Source organism: Sprattus sprattus (assembly GCF_963457725.1).
Source record: "Sprattus sprattus genome assembly, chromosome: 8".
NCBI classification, from domain to species: domain Eukaryota; kingdom Metazoa; phylum Chordata; class Actinopteri; order Clupeiformes; family Clupeidae; genus Sprattus; species Sprattus sprattus.
In genome coordinates, this window is record NC_137927.1 from 26,720,598 (window position 1) to 26,743,688 (window position 23,091).

Genomic DNA, 23,091 nt, shown 5'->3' on the forward strand with positions numbered 1-23,091 from the left:
GTGTGTGTGTGTGGGTGTGTGTGTGTGTGTGAGAGAGTGTGTGTGTGTTTGTGCATGTGTGTGTGTGTGTGAGTGTGTGTATGTGTGTGTGTATGTGAGTGTGCGTATGTGTGTTTGTGTGTGTGTCTGTGTGTGTGTGTGTGTGTGTGTGTGTGTGTGTGTGTGTGTGTGTGTGTGTGTGTGAGCCCGCCCTCATCTTCCCACTCATTGAAGAGGCTGCTAAGCATGTGAAGTGCAGTCCATTACCATAGTGAAGTCTGCTTTACTTTACATTCATTACAGGCGCAAATGGCACTTGAAATGGTGAGCCACCATCAGAGGCAGCGCCAAACCACTTCAGGCTGCCAGCAACGCGGGGAGACCCTGGCAGAGGCGGCACCTCTCCAACAGCCTGTGGGTTACAAAGTCATCCGCTTCCTCTGCACCAACAAGATCCAAACTCACCCGGATCAGAACACGAGAGATAAAAGCACCAACTCAACTCTGACTAGGGTGAGCATCAGAGTTACTGTTTGTACAGACACACTCCCACAAGCCTAAAACACGTTACTGGTGTCTTTAAAGTTGTCCATATTAACACCCAGAGGGGTCAATACCATAGTTGTGGATGATACCAGCTAACCCTAACCTAACCCTAACCCTGACTTTAGACAACAGAACAACAATGTATGGTTAGGCATTAATCTCGTGTTCAGTAAGATGATATGTGTGCTACAAACCATCAGTGCCAGCAAAGTCACGTACCTGAGCTCCCCTCATGATCTTCTTGGCTTTGGGGTTGAGGTAGTAATCCCCCCACAGTGTCTTAAGCAGCACGTCGGAGCGGATTCCCATCTTCTGACTGTACATCTGGGCAAACTGGTGGATGCTGAAACAGAGAGACACGCACACGTCACTCGTGTATCTGAGCACTGGGCTGGGTGGCCTCCCACCACCACGCTCACTGAGTCACGCACAGGCCTCCACGTCTACCCTGCAGTGGCCTTAGACGGCCTTCTATACTCTAGTGCCGAGCGATCGTTAGTGTTTACTGGGGATAATAAGCATTAAGTCTGACCACCTACTCGTGCTCTGCTGCTCAGCCGGCGGTGCCAGTGACTCATGTGTCTGTGTGGGAAGATGAGATGAGACATGTCTGTCACCTCCGCGCTGCCAAGACCGCATTCATCTCACGTCTAACATACCATTCATAACAAGGCTTCCAACATTTAAAGCCACTGAATGGCCCTTGGAGAGACAGACACAATCGCTGAGACATTAAAGTCTTCTCATCTTCCGGCAGGTCCTGTAGTCTCCCTAGGGGGGAGGGCGATTTTTCTTGGATGAAAGTTAGTCGTGATTTAATTGCCTTATTTATAGTTTGTGTGCTGTAATCAAAAAGACAAAAGGGAGGCTTTTAAAAAAATTAGGTCTCTTTGTTCTCCTCGTCCGTGTGTCGTCTTTATGGTCTACCTGGGCTGGGCCGCACACAACGCGGCGGCGCGGTGTGGCGGAGGAGCCGCTCTCTGGAGGTCATTATGCAAGCCCTCTCCAGTGCAGCCGGCTAAATGAGCCGCTCTGCCTGCCTGCCTGCCTGCGCGCTGACCTCGATTGAAGCAGCCCAGCGCTTCTCCGCTGGCTAAAATAAATCAGTGCCCTCGTGTGCTGCACACAGACTCACCCTTACAAAAAGTTTTAACTTTGACAAAAAATGGAGTCCATTAGTGTCCTCTGCTTGTGCGTGTCCCTCCGTAAGGGCTTTTATCGGTCTGTTAGTGAAAATGCTTAATTGTACTTGAAAATGAAGAGGAGGGAAATGCAAGTGCCAAATTCACTTATCATAGATAACAGGGAAAGCATAGCACTTCCCTTCACCATTAAGTATCATCTTCAAATAGAACATAAAAAGGGTAATGCTAAAAGTACCACAATATTTTGGTGGGGGCTTCAATCTCCTTTATTTTGTGTACTTTTAAACGCTCATTAGTATTTTAACAAACTTCTTGCGCACTAATAAGCATAGTATTACCACATCGGTTGTTGCAGATACACCTACATTTGAATCTGTAACAATAAGCTCTGTGGCTCTTCAAGCTTGCATCTCTTTGCTAAGAGCTCCACCTTGTGGTTCTTTTGAAAATGACTGCACCATGCACATACTGGAAGGTGACATGCACAGTAAGTATCAAGTAGGGGGGAAGAGCGCTCCTATTCTTGGACATCCGGCAAGCTGTCTGGGGAAGAACTTACCGGAAGCCCCATCCATCTATGGCACTGGCGAACACCACGTTGCCTTGGTCGGGGGAGAAGTAGAGATGCGAGTCGTCCGTCTCCTCCAGCCCCGCGCTCCAGTCGTACACCTGCTCCCCGCTGAGGGGCTCACTGGGCTCTGGATGCTGGGCCTGGGCATCAGCCTCCTTCTCAGCCCGCTCCTCCAGCACTTTGGAGGTGAAGAGGGAGGCGGTCACAGCATTGACCTGCCACATACAACACAAGAGCCCATTATTAAGGAGGTCCATATGGGTGATTGGGCTTCCAGTAGGGGGCTAACTCGGATGGGATATAAGGAATTCTGACCTGTTCCATTATTTTCTTGAGATGTTTGTAGGCTTCTAGCGAAGTGAGTTTCAACTCCACAATGAGTCTGTCGATTTTATTGATCACTAAAACAGGGCGGATGTTTTCCAGCCAAGCTTGTCGTAAAACTGCAAGAGTCTGCAAGAGAGAAAATTGGGGGAGAAGTCAGAGATTGAACACTATGCAACAATTTGCTACTTGAGATATGTTTCTATAGGCCACTTGTTTTGGTATCATTTTCAAATTCATGTGCAGGTATATGGTCATGCGAAGGATAGATAAACTTAAGTGTCGTTCCCACTAGCCATCCAGGATATTCCCTATGAGGTTCTGTGTCCCGGTCCGAACACTCAACACTTGAAGACCCAAGAAAAGCTTTCACAGCATGACACTGCCAAATAGCCAGCTTTTAGCAGTGCAAACTGGGCTTTTTGAGGTGTAAGGTTTTTTTTCGCAAGCCTTTTATGTAGTTAGCTCTCTGGTTTCAGACCAACACTGTACTGCTGCTTTAAATAAATGACAGAGCTATTCCTCTACCACAACAACAACAAGGACCTACAAGGTTCAAGACAATGATACATGCTGAATGAATACATCAACCTTCAACATATGAAAAAGGGTCTTATTCACAATCCTGTGTATACAAATGGTCATATTTTATCGACAGAAAAAGCTTCAACGCAAAACTATAACCAAATTCATTACAAGTGAGAAATGTTATTCTTACTGTACAGTAGAAATTAAATTAAAGGATAAAAGAGGGAATTATTTATAAGCAACCCTCATTTGACCAACTACCGGCCACAATCATTACGCTTCTCATACCTGAGGACACACGCCTTCCACTGCATCCACCACTATGATGGCTCCATCACAAAGTCTAACTGCTGTTGACACTTCTGAGGAGAAGTCCACATGGCCAGGGGAGTCAATCAAGTTGATGAGGTATTCATTATCACCTACAGAGACATGATAACACAAGCATCAGTCAAAGGTCACCCACATAAACAGACATGACTAATGTATTAATTAATATAGAATGATATAAGAAATAACTTACCACAAGCATAATGTAATGAAATAGCACTGGACTTCATGGTAATCCCCCTGATCTGCTCGTCCTCTCTGCTGTCCATGTATCGAAGCTAGTTGTATAATTATACATTATAAACACTGACAGAATATGCTACAGTAAACATACTTTATAGGCCAAAATAAAGTATCTAAAGTGACTCAGCCATACATGAACATTTCAATCGAACAAGATTACCTTTCCTGCCAAGCGACTTGATATGATGCCATTGCTCGCAACAAAGCGATCTGCCAAAGTTGTTTTTCCTGTAAATCCCAACAGAAAAGAAAAAGCAGGTACAGTGTGGAGTGACCTTAATGCTTTTAAGATAATAAACATTAGTGTATATTCTTAAATTTCGGAGACGTTCTGATGTATAAGCCACTCACCATGATCTACGTGAGCTAAGATACAAATATTTCTTATGTTGGCAGTTTTCTTCTGCAACTGAATAATTTTTTCTAAACTTGTGTGTCCCATTGTGGATTCCTGAAAATGTAAAAACGACAGAACAGTGAACAACTATATAATTGGCAAACATTTATTCCAACTCCTACATTGCTGACATTCGACATATGTATTGCTCATATCAACGTCTGTGAAAGTTGACAGCACAAATAACACGGGCTTAATCACTGAACATACGCATTTCATAAGAATATACATACGATTTTAACGTATTGTTCATTCACTTTCTCCCAACTTGTGGCAACATGACAGGTCAGCTAAGCTGTCAGGCTCCAGCATGACAATCAGGAGAACAGGCTAACTAAATAGCTAACCCTGTCTTTAGCTTTCATGCAGGCTAACTGGTTAGATGATACAATATGGCTAAGTCATTTTGATTACTACTCCCAACTCTCTCGATGTTAGACAGCAATAGCGGTCCATGGCAGAACTTATCCATAAACGATTTAGTCTGACAACTATGTCTCACTTATGGTAAGAACACACAAACTCACGTTGTTTTTCGCACTCAGGAAGTGACGTTTTAAAATTCGAACTTTAACCTTTACACGTCATGTGTCACAATCGACGTTGCCTAGAAACAGGCTTTCCAAACGGTCTACGGTTGCTAAGGAACACAGTGCTTCTATTAGAACTTTGGCAAAGTCAAAACTTCAGTGACAGTAGGTTGGAAGGGGGTAAAGTCAGGAAAATTCACTTGTTTAACTGAAGAAGTGGAGAAAATGACACGGCGTTGTATTTGTGAAATCTGCAGCTGTGGGTAAGATTTGTAACGAAAATGTACTCTGTTATTTGCACTGCAGACACTTTTGTTGTTGAACTTCAAGAATGTTTAATAATTAATAGTAGCCTACTGATGTGGTGTTGTAACCAAAGTAACTCATCGATACCTTTCTTAGACAACGTGAAATAGCTTGAGAAACTCATTTAAATAATATGTAACTATCTAATAACATATATAATACCGTTCGGTGCATGAATTTCACCCAAATGATCATTATTCAGTGTTTTAGTGTTAAAATAAAGGGAGACGCACTGCATTGTATGCCATTCTTCAAAAGCCTAGCAATAGCAATATGTCTTAGAAAAATGCAGTACGATGTATGTTGCCACAACTGTATTATCTAATTTATGTTATTTTGCATCGTCATTCACGTTTTAGGTTATAAGTAAGGGAAAACATTTTTGGAAGTCTACCACTAACCTAATATGTGGGTGTTTCTGGCCATATGCAGGCCTACTGGAGCATGATTGATTTTGAGTATTAATAAACACTTACATGCCAAATACCCATCAGAGTTACCATTAAACACGTTATTAGATCAGCGCACACAAAAGAACTGGAGATTAAAAACATTAAAATAAAGTGACTGGTTTGTAGTAGCTAGCAACTAACAACAACAGGAGGTACCGGAGGTAGAGAAGTTGCTTAGTAATCAGACGGTTGCTAGTTCAATTCCTTGTCGAAGCGTCCTTGAGCAAGACACTGAACCCCTAATTGCTCCTGATGTGCAATTGCAATTGATGGAAATGTAAAATATATACATTGTAAGTTGCTTTGGATAAAAGCGTTGGCTAAATGGCTAAATGTAATGTAATGTAACTAGACAACGGCAAACTGCTCCTCAGTGGGTTATAAAAATGTCTATCAGATATGGTCACAAAGATAGAGTGTGACACCAATGATGGGCCTTGTGTTTTTTCCAATTACTCTAATCTATATATTTGAATAAGCTCATACTATAGTGAAGACAGTATAGCGATGTTTCTTTTATTTTACGGCTGGATTAATGGGATCATTCTTCCATTATTACTAAAAACACATGACAGATTCCATGATGTGTCTCCAAATCACATGCTGGGCCATTAGAATTTGTAATCTTACCTATTTTCAAACTATCTATTGAACTATTCCTTATTGAACAAGTTGTTTACTTCTTTCCCCAGACGTCACCGTTGCCCCCATCCACCTACTGCACTGTATGGGGGGAAGGGGAATACAGTGTGCGTTAGCACCGAATACACCGAGAAGTACCCTTCCTATGGACATCCGAATCCACCCCAAAGCCTGAAACCTAAACAGGACTTTCAGGGTGACAAAGGGAAAATGGATGGAACTACCACATTCAAGTAATCTTGAAAGACTTTAGATTGTATTGTGTCTTACTCACTTACACTTTATGTAGGCTACAGTCAAATCTGAAAAAGATTTATTCTGCAATGTGATTTAAGTGTGATTTGACTAGTCTGTTGTATTAGGTCGGATTATATTGCTTATGATGTTATCCGTCGCCCTGGACGCCAGAAGATTGAATACAAGCCCAAACCTGGTGAGATAGACTGCGGCACCACCTACAAGCAAGACTTCCCCTACTATGAAGTGAAATCAGTCCCCCCTCCCAGGCCGAAACAAAGAACTCAGGTGGCATCGGGAAAATTGGACACTGTGCCCACTTACAAAGGTAACCTCAGCAAAGCTCCATATGAATGGGTTAACATGGACATACCTGGTTGATTGTCTTGGGTATCTGCTGATGGTTTAAGCTCACCCGTTTACTCTTCACTGTTTACTGTTGTTGTCTCTCTCTGTGTGTTGTAAATATGGTGGCTGTTGTAAGACACCAGATCCTCTGGTTACTTCTGTAAGTCCAGAGTCAAATTCAACATGTAGACCATACTGCATCCAAGAAACATTCTCATAAACTAGCTGGTTTATAACATGCCACAGAGCTGAGTCAGGCTATGTAAGGATACGTACATAACAAGGTATTCTGATTTAAGTATCATAATTTAAGATAGAAAGAACATAAGGTCATTAAGTAAGTTACAGCGTTGCAACATGCAGTCTTGGTATTAAATTCAGTAAAATACCTTTTTTTTTTTTTTATTCAATTGCAAATCTGAAATCCTCTGCTCTCCTACAGAGGATTACCGCCAGTGGGAGCTGTCAAAGAGGGAGCTCAAAAAGCCAGATACGACATACCATCCTCCCTCAGCAAAATTTGGTAACTCAACAACCTTTCAGGATGACTTTGCTCCAAGAGGCCTAGTACAGCGGGAGAGCTTCAGGCCCTCCAACCAGCCAAAGCTGTCTGATGCTCCCTTCGGTGGGATAACCAGCAACCAGCAGACCTACGTCCCCCATACAATGGAGGCCAGGTACTCCAGGCCGCCACAGGTGTACAAGCCAAGCAGTGAACCTCTGCAGAACCTCACCTCGCACAAGCAGGACTACCAGGGGCTGCCTGGGAAGATCCCCAAGAGCTGCAGGCCAGACAACGCCAAGGCTTCCTCCAGCTGCGCCTTTCAGAGCAGCACAGAGTTCCGAGAGCGTTTCCAGCCGTGGCCCTTGACCATGCCCCCGCGCCACAAAAACATAGAGTACGTGGCTCCCACCGCTGACATGGACCTGAGCACCACCAGTAACACGTACTACACCAAGCACAACATCCAGCCCTATGTGTCAGCAAAGCCCTTCGCTCCGCCTCTTAGATCCTCTGTGCCCTTCCAGAGCACCAGCACCATGAAGGAGGACTTCAAGACGTGGGCGCCATGCAAGCCGGACATCATCAAGAAGCCAGAGGAGCTCCACAAGGCGACCGGGAAGATGGAAGGCCTGACCACCTTCAGGGCCCATTTCACCGGGCATGTACTGCAGCCTAGCGTCAGCTTCAAGCCTCCCAACGCGGCCATGAGCAGGGATGTGCCCATGGAGGACGGGACCATGTACCGCACAGAGTTCACCCCGAAACAGATCGACGTGTGCCCTGCCAGCCTCGACAGCCTCCCAGGTTATGCGTTTGAAGATAGGGACGAGCGCGGCCACAAGTTCTTCCGCAAGGTGCCTTCTCAGGGGAAAGCCGGCATGGTTCAAACCACAGAGGCAGTGGCTGTCAACTAAAGACTTTGACAACAATGCTGTCGTGCTGAGATTCATTAAAACACGTCATTTTGCTTCCCAAAATAATTTTGTGTCAGATATGGAAATATTTTATTCAGTAAAAATGAATGGAATAAGTAAATACAGTTATGAAAAGTAGTTTGGAATCATAAAATAATCAGTAGATACGCATCTGGAAGCAGAACATTGATTACTGCTGGCATACCTTCATTTTTAACATATGTCATGAGATTAAGATTTATAGTCTTTTATCCTAATGTTTGTCAGCTCCAAATACTGCTATGTATTTATATGACAACACTGACCAATCAATATGTGCACTTTTTAAAAGCTATATTATTATCACACAAAATCAGATAATGATGTACTTGCAATGATTCCACTTTTGAAAGTGGAGGTTGTTTATGATTGTGGTTGGTTTTATAACTGAGACTCAGAAACAAATTGTAGTATACCATTGATGTACGTATATGGTTTAAATAAACAGTTATCAGTTGCCAAATCATATGAAAATCTACTTTAATGATGAATAAAGTAATTCAGCATAAATGAATGGCACTTCACTGTCTCATCACAATGATACATTTAAATAAATCTATTGAAAAGACTGTTTTATTTCCTCTGTTGTGCCACAGGTCATTTGCAGTTGTGATTAGCTGTAAGCATGTACTGTAACTGTCTGTATTACTTTTTCCAAAATTATTATTTCAAAGCACATTACAAAGGCAGATATCAGTGTCCGTGTTGACTGATGGTGTGTATGTGCGATGAGTGGCGTATTTAATACATCAAAACGTTTGCAAATGTATTAAATCCATGCGTATAAAATCAAAGAAACATATATGACATTAATAAACCACATCAACAAGTGCTATATGCAGGTTTTATACTGTAATCTTCAATTTAGGCATGGCCAAAAATATTAGAACCTGATCACTTTTTTACAAAATCAGTAGCCGACCTCATCTTCAGTGAAGCTGCTGTTCTGGCTGTGGCTGTCTCTAAGGGGACCTGTGAGAGTGCCATGGGTTTCCATTACTGAATTATGACACAGAATTATGACAGAAACAGAAACCTGGTTTGCTGAGTCTGAGCTTTTCGCATAATTTGTAGATTCTCATTTAATGTGCATTGCCAAAACAGGAGAGGGCCTTCTATTCTTCATTCTCCATTGTCCTGTTCTAAACACTGCAATGAGTGCCAGCAACAGAACATTGCAGGTAAATGTAAGTGCAAAGTAAAAGGGGACTTTTCAGTACGTTTAGAGGGTGTCCATAATATTCTTGAAGGCCCAGCATTGGAACTGGTTAACACCGGAAAATCTATGGATGACACTATACCGTATATACTGCAATATGACGAAGTTCCAATGCAGACCACAAGGTGTCTTGACAGCCCGGATGTTTTTGATGAATGTTGTTCAACTTTCAAGTTCTCAGGGAAAACGTGTACCATTTTAAAACGTGTACACATCCCAATATTTTTGGCCATGTCTGCACAATACATCAAGACAACTAATCTATTCAACGGGTAAGAAAATAAAGTCCAAAAAAAAAATCTACACTCAATGTACACAATATTGCACTTAAAACACATTATTTACAAGACATATTTTACAATGCAGCACACTGGTACAACACAGTAAGAAAAAACTCCAAAAGATCCACTTGGCTGTAAAAAGCACTGTAACTACTACTACATCATTGAATACCTTTCTCCAAATTGATGGGGGATTAAGTATATTTACATATATTCTTTCTGAATCCAGCAAGAACATATCCCTAAGTAAGTATTTTAATAAGTACCTCACTGTATCTTGTCAAAGTCCTGCATATATAAAAATAAATAAATAGTCCCCCCACAATGGCCAAGTGTTCATTAACGTCTTTTGATCATATTTGGATATTCATTATTCAACCAAGTGATGTTTTCATATTAACAACAGCGTCTTGGTGCCTTACTGAATTTGTACCCATTTAACTCCCTTCACACAAGTGAATGGTCCTAAAGGATTCTGATCTAAATCCAGACCAAGTTTAGATACAATGACAGATGCATTTGTTACAAATAGAAATAATGCACACAGAATATGTATGTACCACTACTGAGAGATTGTTGTCAAAACATTGTTATGGTTATTGCTTCATACAAAAAAAATGGAGTAAATAGACAAAACATGTTGATCTTCTTCTGGTCAATTCTGGCCAGCTGATTTAGGTTTCACAAAGACTGGAGGCCAAATAGTTGTGGAGATTTACTATGCTGTGGCAGAGCTGTGGTCTCAAGCACATGAAGTCACTCAGTCTCTGTATGTGGATGTGTTCAAGCCACATAACGATGTCCAAAATATCCTCTTCAAGAATTCAGTCAAGTTGCAGGGGAATTGTTTTTTTTTGCTTATAAGATACCATTCCTTCAGGTGTGTTTTTACTTTCCAGTCCTTTCCTGAACATTCTAGAAACAGTTTGTGTTCAAAGTTCAGGGTGTCAGTCTCAGTAGTGAACACTAGATGGGGTTAGTGTCCACGGCACAAGACTCGCAGCATTTCTGCCTGTACAGATCCACTTGACACAGCTGGAGGCGTTTCACCACAGCACAGTAATGGGTTCTATCTTTGCACTCACCTAAAGAAATGGAGAAAATAAAAAATGAGAAATCCATCAAACTGTCTTGATTGCCTGAACCACTTTCAAAACTTCATTGGTCTACATATCCAAGGGCATTGGTGCTTTGTTACAGACAGATCATTACATGCTACTGTTACAAGCTAACTTAGTATTTCAGAGTATTCACAGTGCACAGTTCCTTAAGACTGAGGGGTGGTGCCCCACTCATCCTCTGCCCATGGTTCTCAATGGGCAGTTGCAATGGCAGACATAAAACCACGTGAAAGGCCATTAAGCGGTTTCATGTTTTACAGGGTATTTTTTCACTCAAAACGAGTAAAAGGACTCAAGTGACACTTGAACTGTCTCACTGGATGACATGAAAGGAGCCGGTCTGAAGAGGCAGCAGTACAAAGGACATTCTACACAGACACAGACTGACTCGCGAGACATGGCCTTCTTAAACAATGTGTCTGTGTGTGCCCGTGTGTGTGTATGTATGTGTGTGTAGATAGTGGGATACAGAGGATCTTACTGCTGCAGGATGTGATGTTGCAGTGTTGCCAGGAGACCGGGCGCCGTTGCCAGGTGCATTGCTGGTCGGCCAGGGTCTTGTTGGTCCTGCGGTGGACGCACTCGACGCGCCGCGACTGGAAGCCGCTGCCGCAGGCCACCGTGCACAGCCGCCACGGCCACACCCTCCAGTGCACGTCACAGGCGTCTGACGAGCAGTTCTTCGCCGACAGCGGCCTAATGGGAGAGAGAGGCAGTCAGACATCAGTCATTAAAAAATAGGAATGGAAATAAACACTCATTAGCATTCAAATGTTTCTACAAGTGAGGCACATCAAGGTCAAATAAACACGATGAGAATATCAAGGCGGTCCTGATGAAAACAACAGCTGGTTGTTTTGTTTGGGTGTAAATGCTGCAGGGCAACCGACGTGATCTCCATTCCAGATCCACCCCAAGCCCACGGTACAGGGAGCATCTGCATTCAGAGAAGACAATACAGGGAGCCCTCTGGATGCGGCTTGTCTACGATGCGAGGGCATTGGATTTCTCACTGCAGCACAGCCCTGCGCAAATCAATACTTTCCACAGCGAGCAGCGGTGCTGCATATCCAATGTGTTTGGTGCTTGTGTGTGTGATCCAGGGCCGCACCTGTCTTTGGGATCACATGATGTTCTAGGGCTGCTGGAGCTGTTCCGATGCTTGCACATCACTGTTCTGCTCTGAGTGGCCAGGCCTGGGCCCAGACATCGCTCGCTACACTGCAAAGGCAAACACAATAGTTTTAAAGGGAAGTTGTCGATGCCACCATGTTTTTGGTTTTATGAATGCCAAACTGAAACTACAACCTACCATTCAGTTGCCTATTTTACCTGATAATTCTCCAACACAGACTTAAACGTCAACCCCAACCCATGTTACAATATTTTCTTAAAATTATTCAACAACAACAAAATTCAATCAATAATAATGAACTCAAATGGACGAACGCCTGTGTCTTTACCTGACCCCAAGGGCTGGTCACCCACTCGGCACAGGTGTCCATGGTGCAGTCCTCTCTGTCGACGGGCCGGGCTGCCGCAGCACAGCTGGATGGAGGAAGGATGCGCACCGTCCCCGCGGCCTCCGTCTGCTGACACGACACCTGCCTCTGCCTGAAGCCACGCCCGCAGGAGGAGGAGCACCTGGACCATCCGGTTGACACCCAGCTGCAAGATGGCGTCAATGAACACATACACAAAGTACCTTGAAGTGTCAATACAAAAACACATACATACTCTAATGTTCATGCGAAAGGTTCATGGAGAAAAAGATGCCTGCAACAGTTCCAGACTTAAGGCCGTGTTCAAACCTGGCTTTTTTTTTCAACTGCCAGCGCCTTTTTTTTTTACATGCAACCCTATGGGGAAAGTTTAAACTGCTGAACTCTTTCACTGAAAGTAACCAGAGGTACTAAACCAATTTCTCTGTATGGATAACATGTGCTTACTAACACATTCTTCATCAAGATGACTTGTGAAACCCTGTATCCGCCATGACAGATGTGTTATTGTTTCAAAAGGGTATTTTTACGGCTAGTCACTGGAGGCTGGTACAAAGCACAACTTCTATCTGGAACATTAAGGGTGTCAGTTCTCATATGAAGCCCGGAGTTATGGGATAGAGCAGATTTGGGGCTTGGTCAGGCAAACAGGGGCAGCAACAAAGACCAGCTTTGTGCGAAGATCCCCCGTTGATAGTTCGGAGAAGACACTAAGCAGTTTCGCAGAGCGAGTTGATCTTTTTGATTAATGGTAGAGCCAGTGTGCCGGGCAGTAATCAGATGATGTTTTTGGCATGGCCAGGCACGACAAATGAAAAACGTTTCCTTTTTTTTCCACGCTCCGAGTTTTCATATTTTCATAAAAGTTACGCGTAAAAAAAAAGAACTGTGTTAAACTCCAGTGCACTGTTGAGCAGTGCTGCAGCCTTCGTGAATAGGTAGATATGATCCAGCCTCCCTGCTCCCTCCTCACCGACCTCAGTTACCCAATCACAGCCGCTGATATTGATGAGCTATGACATTCAGATGGTACAGAGCGCCCACTCGATGGGCCCTGCAGGAACAATAGTGGTTGATTCATGTTGTTCGCCGGGCGTTTGCGCGGCCCCTGTGCAAACAAACGTCAGGAGGCAATGAGTGATGGGCTTTTTCATGGAGAGAAGCAACCTGGCCGGGGATCATACGGCTGGGCAGAGTGCCTACAGTCAAGTGGATTTCTGCTGCGAGCCGCCTGGATTTTCTTCCTCTTGAATTCTTTAAAAAAGCTGCACTTTCAAGTGATCTACCAGCAAGTGTGGCGGACATCAGAACAAACGACAATGGCCAATATATATATATACCTATATATGCACCATGGTATATACGCACCTGACTGGGCAGTCCTTGACATTGCAGGCCCGGGGGGAGGTCGCCGGCCTGGGCAAGTGATGGCAGGTGGGAGGGGGCACCTCCCTGCCCTCTGGGCTGATGCAGCGCAGCCTCCTCGCCTGAACCCCTCCTCTCCCACAGGTGGCGCTGCAGACACTCCAGTCCCCCATCTGCCAGGTGAACTCTGCTCGGGCACAACAAACCCCAGCCACCAGAGAGTGGATCATTCATACCATACAAGAGCCTTTGCAATAAGCAGCCAAACATCCTTGAACTTATGCTTAATCTTTAGAGGGCATAAGGGCCACACTTGGGTCATATTTGTTCTGATTAAAGCATGTGAGTGCATGAGTGAAGTGGTCTAGGGAGGACCATTAGGTTTTTTTTTTTGTCTGCTTAGGACAGAAATCTGAGCAAATAGGTTGTTTTGGAGCTGTATTGTTGACCTTACTGTTGATTATCCATGCTCTGTCCTCAGCTCTTAAGATTTCATGCTTCCAAGCATTTGTTTATGTTAGAAAGGAGCAGTGGTGAACTTAAAAAAGAAACAAAGGCAGTTCCAAGCCAAACTGGTCGTTCTATGAAATAGAATGACTTTAATTCACTTCAAGGCATGGAATAAAACACTGACTGGGTATTTTGCTTTTTATTATTTTTTCCTCAGGCTCTGTCGTTTCATCCTGTCTTCCAATCATAAAAAAAGCGACATAACGATGAAAATTCTGTTTGTTCTACTTTTTCCCCTCAATTTCTTTTTCCCTATCCCTCTGCAAAATGCCAAAAAACTACCCATGACAGGCCCTTTTGGATGACTTAAAGTGTTTCAATTGACTGAGTTAATTAAGGTTTAATGATAGGTCCCAGCTGTGTCCACAGAGCCGCCCAGAGTGAAATGTGAAGTGACGGCACAAAGGCCATCCTGTGAACTTGCCTCGCCCATCCAGAGAGGAGATCTGAAAGTGAGACAGTGTGACCACACCGGTGTGAGAACAGCTGGGGGGGGGCAGGGGAGGCCGATAAGGGGCCCTTCGCAGATCTCTGGCCAAGTATGGGTTGACATGACATGGGCGACCAGGAGCAGTTGTACTGGGTGTTTGGTAGTTGGGAATGCAGACACACACACCTTCTATGCTGATGTGGACCCAGGCCGAGAGGAGCTGGCTGTCTGTCATCTGCGTCTGGCATCTGTAGTGGCCGGCGAACGTCCCGTGCAGTGTGTTCACCTCCAGGATCCGTCCCCCCACCAGTATCCGGTGCCGCAGACCCAGGGTCTCCTCAAGCGTCTGGTTCTGGAAGTACCACTTAATGGCTTTTCTGTGGTTTGGAACGACCGGACACCCTGGGCGGAGGAAGTAGGTGGGGGTAAGGGGGTAAGGGGGTAAGGGGGAATGAGGCCGGCAGTCATTCCTAATTACTCCTGACGAGCCTGCTCCTGTGTGCGGGACTGACTGCACCCTCCCCACCCCCCCCCCTACTGGAGCCGGCTTTCATCTGCATCCAGACCCATTAGACACGCTCGCCCAATCAGCCACCACAATAGCAGCGGTCGTTACTGCAACATGTGTGCTTACTGTAAATCAGAGTCACTGCACTACACTCATATCACAGCAGCAGCCATGAATGAGGAGGCAATGAAGGACACGGCCCGAGTTAATGAATTCATCTACAGTGTACAGTTCCAGTTCAGTGCAATCTCCACAAGTCATCAATCAGACACAAACCCATATCATTTTCTTGAAACAGTCAGAAATACTTTTCTTCATACAGGAGAAACGTGTATGGTAACTGAGGTAGACACAAAAGTCAGTCGTGGTTACTCAATATATCACTTATATGATCAAAGCCTGAAGAATATAACTCTGGTCAGACCGAGATGTTAATGCTGAACTAGATAATACCTATGCGCAGGATGTCTCCAGGCCGGACCATAGCCCGGGTGCCGACGCGAGAGGCCATGAGGACTCTCTTCCGGGCTCCCTCCTTAGGCGCGGACGTGTGGGGCGTGTGGTGCGCAGACAACGCCTGGGTGGCTCCTGTCAAGTAGTTCAGAACATAAGTGACAATAAGTGACTAACCTGAGAAATAAATCAACAGAAAAAATGTCACCAAATTGATTTTGACAAACATGCACAACCCTAAATGTCTAAATGTGCATTTGATGAGAGTTGTTAAATGTTATGCCTTCGAGCCTACACTAGGAAAAGGAGTATTTTACAGAAAAACCACCCTGGGAAATATACTTCCAAAAATAAAAGCCCTCTTGATATGAAGCCGCTGCCATGATGTGTGGGTGCCTGTAAGAGGCTATGAACAGACCACCCACCCACCACAGAGACCTTTGCCTTATGGCTGCATGACTTGAAGTGTAATATTTTCAAAAATGGCTCCAGTCCACCGTGAATGCTTCTATGGGGTGCGACTTCAAAAAAACCTGTATAACGCTAGACAGAGTTTACCATGCCCACTCAGGAGTGGCGTCGCCAGGGCTCCAGCTTGGCTTGGAAGTGGGGTATTTCTTAACATGACGTGCCTCCCGATGCCAATATCAATACGCCACTCATGTGTCGGACAGCGGGCTGACACGGGTGGAAAAAGAGCAGCGCCGCACAAACCAGCGTGCACTTAATCACCGGCGCTATGGAGTGGATCGGAGCGGCGGCTCCTGTGTTACTCCCTGTCAGGGGCGGAACGTTAGCGTGACATACGACGACGGCGGCGAGAGCGCACCTTGGAACTCACCAGACACGTGAAGGTGGCTGGAGGCGGAGGATTTTCCGATTGGGTTGGCAGCCACGCACGAGTACGTCCCGTAGTTCTGGAGTGTGATGTTCTGGAGCAGCAGAGAGCCGTTGAAGAGGAGGTGAGCGTTGCCGTTCAGGGGACCCTCCTTCTTGTGCCAGCTGACGGTTGGCTGAGGGACACCTGTTAGGAGAGAACCAGGCCCCAGACACCCCACTATCAGTCCCAACTCTCAGACACAGAGCCCACAGCTAATGGGGAGGAGGAGGAGGAGGAGGAGGGGGGCTGATCTCACAAAAGAGTCTATTCATTGCACAGATCAATGGAGTAAATATAACACAAAGCAGGCCTACATGTACTAATCAGTATAACCCATGCAAATGTCCACACAATTTCCCTAATATTCCTGCATCTCCATCAATGAGAAGCACATGTTGAGTTATGTTAAGCCCCTTTTTCCCCCCAAAAAAGGGAGGAGGTAAAAATGATTGTACAGGACATTCAACTATTGCCAAAAAGTGGGGCACCCTCTGAATTGTGGAAGAAAAAAAGACAGCCATTAGGATGAATTATAGCGGGGCAGAGTGCTAAAGTGGTTCATAGTGGAGCCTGAGGGTTTTTTTCCACACCAATAAGACTCATTATTAAAGACAGACACAGGTACACACAGAGTAACACAAAGAGTGCTCAGGTATGGTGACAGAGCTGGCTTATACAAATCAGACAACTAACCTGTATAACATCCCTCTGTAGAAATACCTGACAACGTATGAATTTATGCATGGTTCAGAAAAGAGGGACAGCCTTTTCTCATAAATCTGAGTGAAGATATTTCCACAGGCAATGTTAACCAAAGTCAAAGCACATGAAGTACTACACACTTCAGGCTACAACTGTTTCAAAATCTCATGCCATGTTTCCCTCTATGCCTCCATTTTGCTACGTTTCGAAATCACAAACCAAAAACGTCCTTTATTATAATTTTCTGTTTTTCTGTCACCTCCAAGTCGTCATATTCCCCCCGCAGCCTTTTGTAGCATTAGTTCTCGAGGTGTGAGTAACGGCACTCTCTTCTAACGATGCAACTGACTTCATTTGTGTGATATTTGTCATGTTGATTCTCACCCCTCTCCTATTCTGGTGGTCCAACAAGGTGATAAGAGAAACTCGTTTCAGACATATACAGTGTTTTCTACTATGTGCGGCCATTTTGATAATAGTGCAGAATTGTAGGTAGCTATTTAAGTTAGTTCAGATTATTCCGGTAAGTTCTGGAAGAATGCCTTCAGTTTGTTAGAACAGTCTGAAGAAACTACACATGGCCACAGTATTGCTCTGTGGTGCTATCAGTAATAGTAGAGCAGCACAGAATGTTTAGCAACATTGCAGTGTTCTATCAACACACACTGAACCACTCTTCTTACATGTTTAAAAAGGGGAAAGTGCAGTGCATTATGGGAAGTAAAATAAATAAGTACTAGTACAAAATACAAGCGTGTGTCAGTCTGTCAGAGGTACACATTGCTGTCAGCTTTTCTATCGCTGTTGCATAAGGAGAAAGAAATCATGATACTGTCTACCACAAGGGTGAGCTGTTGTAAAGACATTCAGAAATGTGAAATTAGCCAATAAAGATGCACACCAGCACACACTCTCCAACAAAAAAGATGAGAGCCCATTGACATACACAAGTAATGTATGCAGGAAGAGGAATCAGAGAACCAGTTTTTTCTCTCTAAAGCTCAATTTGTGTTGTAAACTATAGTTTTTTGCCTTAAACAAATGTTTTAATGATTGCCACCTCATTACCCTCAAATATAAACATTTTGAGACTCGGCCTGTTCTCTTGTTTCAACACACACACACTCTCTTTCTCCCTCTCTGTCTGACTATGACACACACACAAGCAGGCGCGCGCACACACACACACACACACACACACACACACACACACACACACACACACACATACAGACACACAGACACACACACACACAAACACACAGACACACAGACACACACACACACACACACACACACACACACACACACACACACACACACACACACCATCAGTGTGTGCCGTCTTTGTCAGTACTGTTTTCTCAGGCTCTCTTGACTGACCTCCCCGATGCGGATTAAATTTCCCTTCTGCAATCAAGATGATGAGATCTTGCTGTTCACAATGGCCAAGGCTCCATGGGCCCATGTGCTGTTTGTGTTTGTGTATGTGTTTACATACGGACAGATCTCATGCAAATCTTCACGCCCGACCGACTTTGTAACTTTTGTGCGGTTTTTAAAAAACTTTGCCTCTCCATGAGTGCAGACCATGAGGGTCTGTGAGGACAGGAGTGTGTGTGTCCCCCCTCGGCCTGGCTTGGCGTTTGGGTCTGCATAATCAGGATGGAGGGTCACCAGCTGTGGCTCCGACAGACATCTTTCTATGAGTGGGCTCCAGCTGCACTGTGAGGGGTTAACGAGTGAGGGACAGTATCTGCTTACAGAGATCCCCCTCACGGGCGGATGGGGTCCGCTCTTCTTCAATAAGAGCCCAGGAGAGGAGCCATTGTTTATATCTCGTTTGTTTTTTCCCTTTTGACCGCCCTCGCTCCTCACTCGTCTCGTGGAATCATCTTGTGATGAAAAGAGGCCCCTCGTGCGAACGTGGCGCTCGGCGGCAGCGAGCGGTGTCGGCGGCCAAGTCGGCAGCACTAAGGGCATTGTTGGCAGCAGGTGTTTCTCGCTGGCGGCTCCGCCGGGCGTCCACAGGCTGAATGCAATCAGTGAGCCTGAAGGAGCCGGGATCCTGTTCTTACTAACCCACCCCCCCCTCGCCCTCGCTCTCTCGCTCTCTCTCTCTCCGCCCCTCTCCACCCCCCCCCCCAAAAGAAAATCCCTTTTGCTTGTTGACTTTGAGTTTACACGACCTCCGTGAGAGAGTGAGAGTCCATTTACAACCCTGACACGCACAGATGAGAGAGAAAAAAAGGAGACACAAAAAAAAGGGGCAGGGAGGATATCTTCCAAAAAGCCGTCACCAAATATTGTTGTTCGATCAAAACGTCACCTTTTCTTAACTCCCGTGGATTCGTTTTATAAATGGTGCAGGACACATAAATCCCCAGCAAGACCAATAACACCCTGAAAGGTATGCTGACTTTACAGACAATTTCTCTCCAATTACCTGGAACCTTTACCATTTCCTTACTGGGCTGCAGATAGGATCCATTAAAGCCATGATATGTAAATATTCACCATGTGTTACTTGGGATAGTGGGATATTTCAGTCGTGACAAGAATTTAATTTATTTGAGGTATTCAGAAAGTATTCATGGAGCATGATTGCTGTCCTTGAGAAAGAATAAGACCTTAATACTCTCCAGCCTTCTGCTGCAGCAAGCCTTAAGCTACACTGCTACGCTAAGCTACAATCTGTACCCATGAATTCAAACCATTTCTAGGGCAAACCTTTCAGTACAAAAAAAAATCACAAACTAAAATCCTAGCATGTTTTCGGTCTTCAGGGGACAGTCGCTGGCTTTGATGTGACTGACCTGTGACTGGGCATTCCAGGGTGATGTTGGCCCCCACACGGGCTCGGACCCAGCCCCCCACCACGGCGCTCAGGGCGGCACTGCTCAGGTCCGACACGTTCCTCCAGGACAGGCCGATCTTGGGGTACTCTGGTACAAACACATCAGGTTCATGACAGACTGCATTGGGTCCCATTAGTGGAGTAAAGGTTTTTACTGAGATAAGCTTTTGGGGAGATACAGCTTGTTTTAGTGCACAAATGCAAAAGGGCCTCGGCTAATGGGGTTAGCTTGGGAATAAAAAAAGGAAACCTTCCTGATATGGGTGGTGATACAGGGGTCAGGAAATGGATTTTTTTTTTTTTTTTTAACATCCAAATAGTTTTATAACATTCTTGCATTTCATTCTTAAAATCCCATTCCCAGGAGCACAGCTGCGTGTGTATCTCAAGGGCCACACGATTACAATCTGTGCTCCTTCTGAGCAGAGTTAATACCAGTCATCTATGGCTTCAATACAAGAGGCTGTCATCACTTAATCATACTATGCTATGCTATGACTGCTAAACACTTAGGGTAATGATGGTCAATGGGAAATATGCAGGTGTACTGGTGTACGTGAGTGGGTTTATCGGGTTGAAAGGCAGCCCTTAACAACACCAGTGGGTGTACATCTGCGTACACACTCTACATGCATGAATCATGAGTTGGTGTGGTAATCCCAGGCCATGCTGAGAGTGCGGAGGAGGCCTGGCTGACAGAGGGAGGCAGATGAACTCACCGGCCAGCTGCAGCCGGGAGCTCTCCGAGTCGGAGCCCAGTTCGTTGGTGGCGGTGCACCTGTACAGCCCCACGTCCTCCAGGCCTGGCTTGTAGATGTGAAGTCCCTCCGCGTCCTGCCACAGCACCCTGGGGGGCAGAGAAAGCCAGAGACTCTCCTCAGTGACCTCAAGGGGCTCCGGTCGGGTCCTCGAGGGTAGAATTACAGCGTGTGGTTCCTTATGCACGCACGCACGCCACGTTAAACAATTACCAAACAAATTCACTTATGCCAGGTCAGTGTGGGGTTCAGACCAGGACTGGGGCCGGAGTGTTTTGGTTATTGCAGTGAAATAAAACACACACACAAACACAGACACAGACACAGACACAGACACAGACACAGACACACACACACACACACACACACACACACACACACAGGACCGGTCTCATCTTGCCTCTGATAACGCCTTTGAAAAGGGGAGCGATCCATTCTAATCACACCTGGCATCTTAAGATCAGACCGGGACATAAATCAGGGGGTATCCTCACAAAAAACGTGTCTAGTTTTGGGCTTCTCTCGTCTAATTCCACAGGGCAATCAGGCGCTCATCGAGGCGGGCCTGTCAGAAGAAGGGGTGGGGGGTAGGGGTGGGGAGGTGTTTATGTAGGTGATTAGAGAGTATTTATTATGCAGGGGCTATTGTGCGTGTCTGGGACTTCCCCCCTGGGAGCGAACCTGAGCCGCGGCACTGTAAGCGAGCCTCCAGACGGCCAGAGAAGGAGTCTAATGGAGCCCCGCGGACCTCTCTCAGGCTGGCTGGACCCGGCCCAGCGGGGAGCCACGTCTGAGCGCCAGGGCTCTATTAAAACAGACAGCATGTCTGCAGCATCAGAGAGCCCTCCCCCAGCTCATCCCTGGGCCCGAGGAGAGTGGGTCCAGCCAGGCCCAGGCCCAGGCCCAGGCTCAGGCCGTGATAGCTTCAGCAGCCCTTGTGGCGGGTTTCCTCGGCTAGGGGAACAAAGACGGCTCAGCATCGGCGCTAAAACAAGGACAACACAGCAGATTTGTGCCCCCCCTACCCTCCAGTTCTTCTGGTGAGTCGTCACACCCTATCTGTGCCGCGCATGGGAAACAGCATGTGCTGAGGCACACAGTGTGGATCACTCACTCACAAGAGGGTAGATCTAGGGTATCTGGATTAGATATTACTCTGAGAAGCATGAGAGTGGAGACCATGAAAGCCGTTTAAAGACTTAAATGCAATCATCTCATCAACACACATTTCAAGTATGACTTCTCTATAAACGAAATAGGCCTGTTACTGCGTTGAGGTAACAAGATACTTAATGTTAAGACATCTAGACACGGAGAAAAGGGGCTATTGTTGGAGGAAGAAGTGATGGGAAAGGGCTGTGGTGATATATTGTGTAAGAGAGTGAGAGAGCGCAGGACGGCGCTGCGGAAAGAAGGGCCTGGTACCGAGCCCAGCCGAGGGCCTTTCTGCCGGGCTACTGAGGGGAGAGGTGGCCTGGTGCCCAGCCCAGCCGAGGGCCTTTCTGCCAGGCTACTGAGGGAAGAGGTGGCCTGGTAAACGCATAGGCTGCTTTATGGCCCTCTGGGGTGCTGTAAGGGCCTCTGTCCTGCTCCCACACAAGCCTCTCAGAAAGAGCACGTGGGAATGTGCACTGGACACCTCCGATACGCACCTCATCAATGCCTGCTCTCTCAAAACACTTCACAGTGCCCAGCACTCCAAAATGTGCTGCTCTACCTACAGAATGCAGATAGTTTGTGGATACGTTATAATATATAAAACCTGCTACTTTAATACTTTAATCAAAAAATAAAATATAAATGAAATATAAGTATATAAAAACACTATTGTATTTACGAGGCTCCAAGAGTAATACGGCAACTCAAACCATAATGCTTTATAACAGATAGGTGAAGAAAGTGAGACAGTCCTCCAAACAATGCCATAAGATAACATGATCCCAAACAGGTTTGTGTTAAGGGGTGGGATCCCCCTCTCTGATCACCTGATACTACTCACTCTACATGGCACCATCCCAGGCCCAACAGAGCAGCGAGGCTAAGCTTCACGCAGCTTGAGAGTCTGTGAATGTCAATCAGACGAAACCTTTTTCGCATTTCGGTCGTTGCCAAAAGTAAACGCTGACATTGTAAAAGCAGAGGCGGAGAGGGCTCCGCATCCACACGCTCTGCAGGGGCCCTCGGCCGCGAGAGAGGAGGAGAGGAGAGGGGCCCGGACCCAAAGTAAGAGACCCCAGCGAGAGGTCACTATTCTGGGCTTCTGTACAGATGTATCCCCTACCCCTACCCCAGCCCCATCCACTGCACTGCTTTTCACCTCGTCTGGGGAGACCAGGAGGCGCCTCCGTTTGGGCAAGGCTGAGGAACTGCTCTCCTGTCACAGTTTGAAGTCCATCATTGTACTTAGATGAAACACACCAATAACGATAAATAACCCAGCTCCTACCTGAAGCAATGACAAACGCAACC

At 45.7% G+C, this 23,091-nt stretch overlaps 3 protein-coding genes across 6 annotated transcripts in view; 1 reads left to right on the forward strand and 2 right to left on the reverse strand.

Moving 5' to 3' along the window:
- efl1 (elongation factor like GTPase 1) overlaps nucleotides 1-4,605 on the reverse strand; it is a 70,598-nt gene extending 65,993 nt beyond the window's left edge. Inside the window, 8 exon segments of the mRNA XM_080843906.1 lie at nucleotides 745-868; nucleotides 2,230-2,456; nucleotides 2,557-2,694; nucleotides 3,382-3,515; nucleotides 3,617-3,701; nucleotides 3,827-3,894; nucleotides 4,018-4,117; nucleotides 4,591-4,605. Of these exon segments, the coding sequence (XP_080700032.1) occupies nucleotides 745-868; nucleotides 2,230-2,456; nucleotides 2,557-2,694; nucleotides 3,382-3,515; nucleotides 3,617-3,701; nucleotides 3,827-3,894; nucleotides 4,018-4,108 (867 nt within the window). The 5' untranslated portion in view covers nucleotides 4,109-4,117; nucleotides 4,591-4,605.
- Nucleotides 4,606-4,818: 213 nt separating this feature from the next.
- On the forward strand, nucleotides 4,819-7,997 carry saxo2 (stabilizer of axonemal microtubules 2; the record flags this gene model as incomplete). The annotated part of the gene is made up of 4 exons (XM_080843907.1): nucleotides 4,819-4,856; nucleotides 6,044-6,226; nucleotides 6,356-6,558; nucleotides 7,021-7,997. The coding sequence occupies 4 exons, from the start codon at nucleotides 4,819-4,821 to the stop codon at nucleotides 7,995-7,997; spliced, it is 1,401 nt and encodes a 466-aa protein (XP_080700033.1).
- Nucleotides 7,998-8,160: 163 nt separating this feature from the next.
- adamtsl3 (ADAMTS-like 3) overlaps nucleotides 8,161-23,091 on the reverse strand; it is a 116,740-nt gene continuing 101,809 nt past the window's right edge. For 3 of the 4 annotated variants that reach the window (XM_080843903.1, XM_080843902.1, XM_080843905.1), the window contains 10 exons: nucleotides 20,584-20,711; nucleotides 19,824-19,952; nucleotides 16,255-16,449; nucleotides 15,426-15,560; nucleotides 14,651-14,866; nucleotides 13,528-13,711; nucleotides 12,121-12,325; nucleotides 11,769-11,878; nucleotides 11,139-11,353; nucleotides 8,161-10,621 (listed from right to left, as the gene is read on the reverse strand). In XM_080843903.1, coding sequence (XP_080700029.1) covers nucleotides 10,503-10,621; nucleotides 11,139-11,353; nucleotides 11,769-11,878; nucleotides 12,121-12,325; nucleotides 13,528-13,711; nucleotides 14,651-14,866; nucleotides 15,426-15,560; nucleotides 16,255-16,449; nucleotides 19,824-19,952; nucleotides 20,584-20,711 — 1,636 coding nt within the window. In that variant the 3' untranslated portion in view covers nucleotides 8,161-10,502. The remainder of the gene's footprint in view (nucleotides 10,622-11,138; nucleotides 11,354-11,768; nucleotides 11,879-12,120; nucleotides 12,326-13,527; nucleotides 13,712-14,650; nucleotides 14,867-15,425; nucleotides 15,561-16,254; nucleotides 16,450-19,823; nucleotides 19,953-20,583; nucleotides 20,712-23,091) is intronic. The other variant, XM_080843904.1, reaches the window with a different exon arrangement.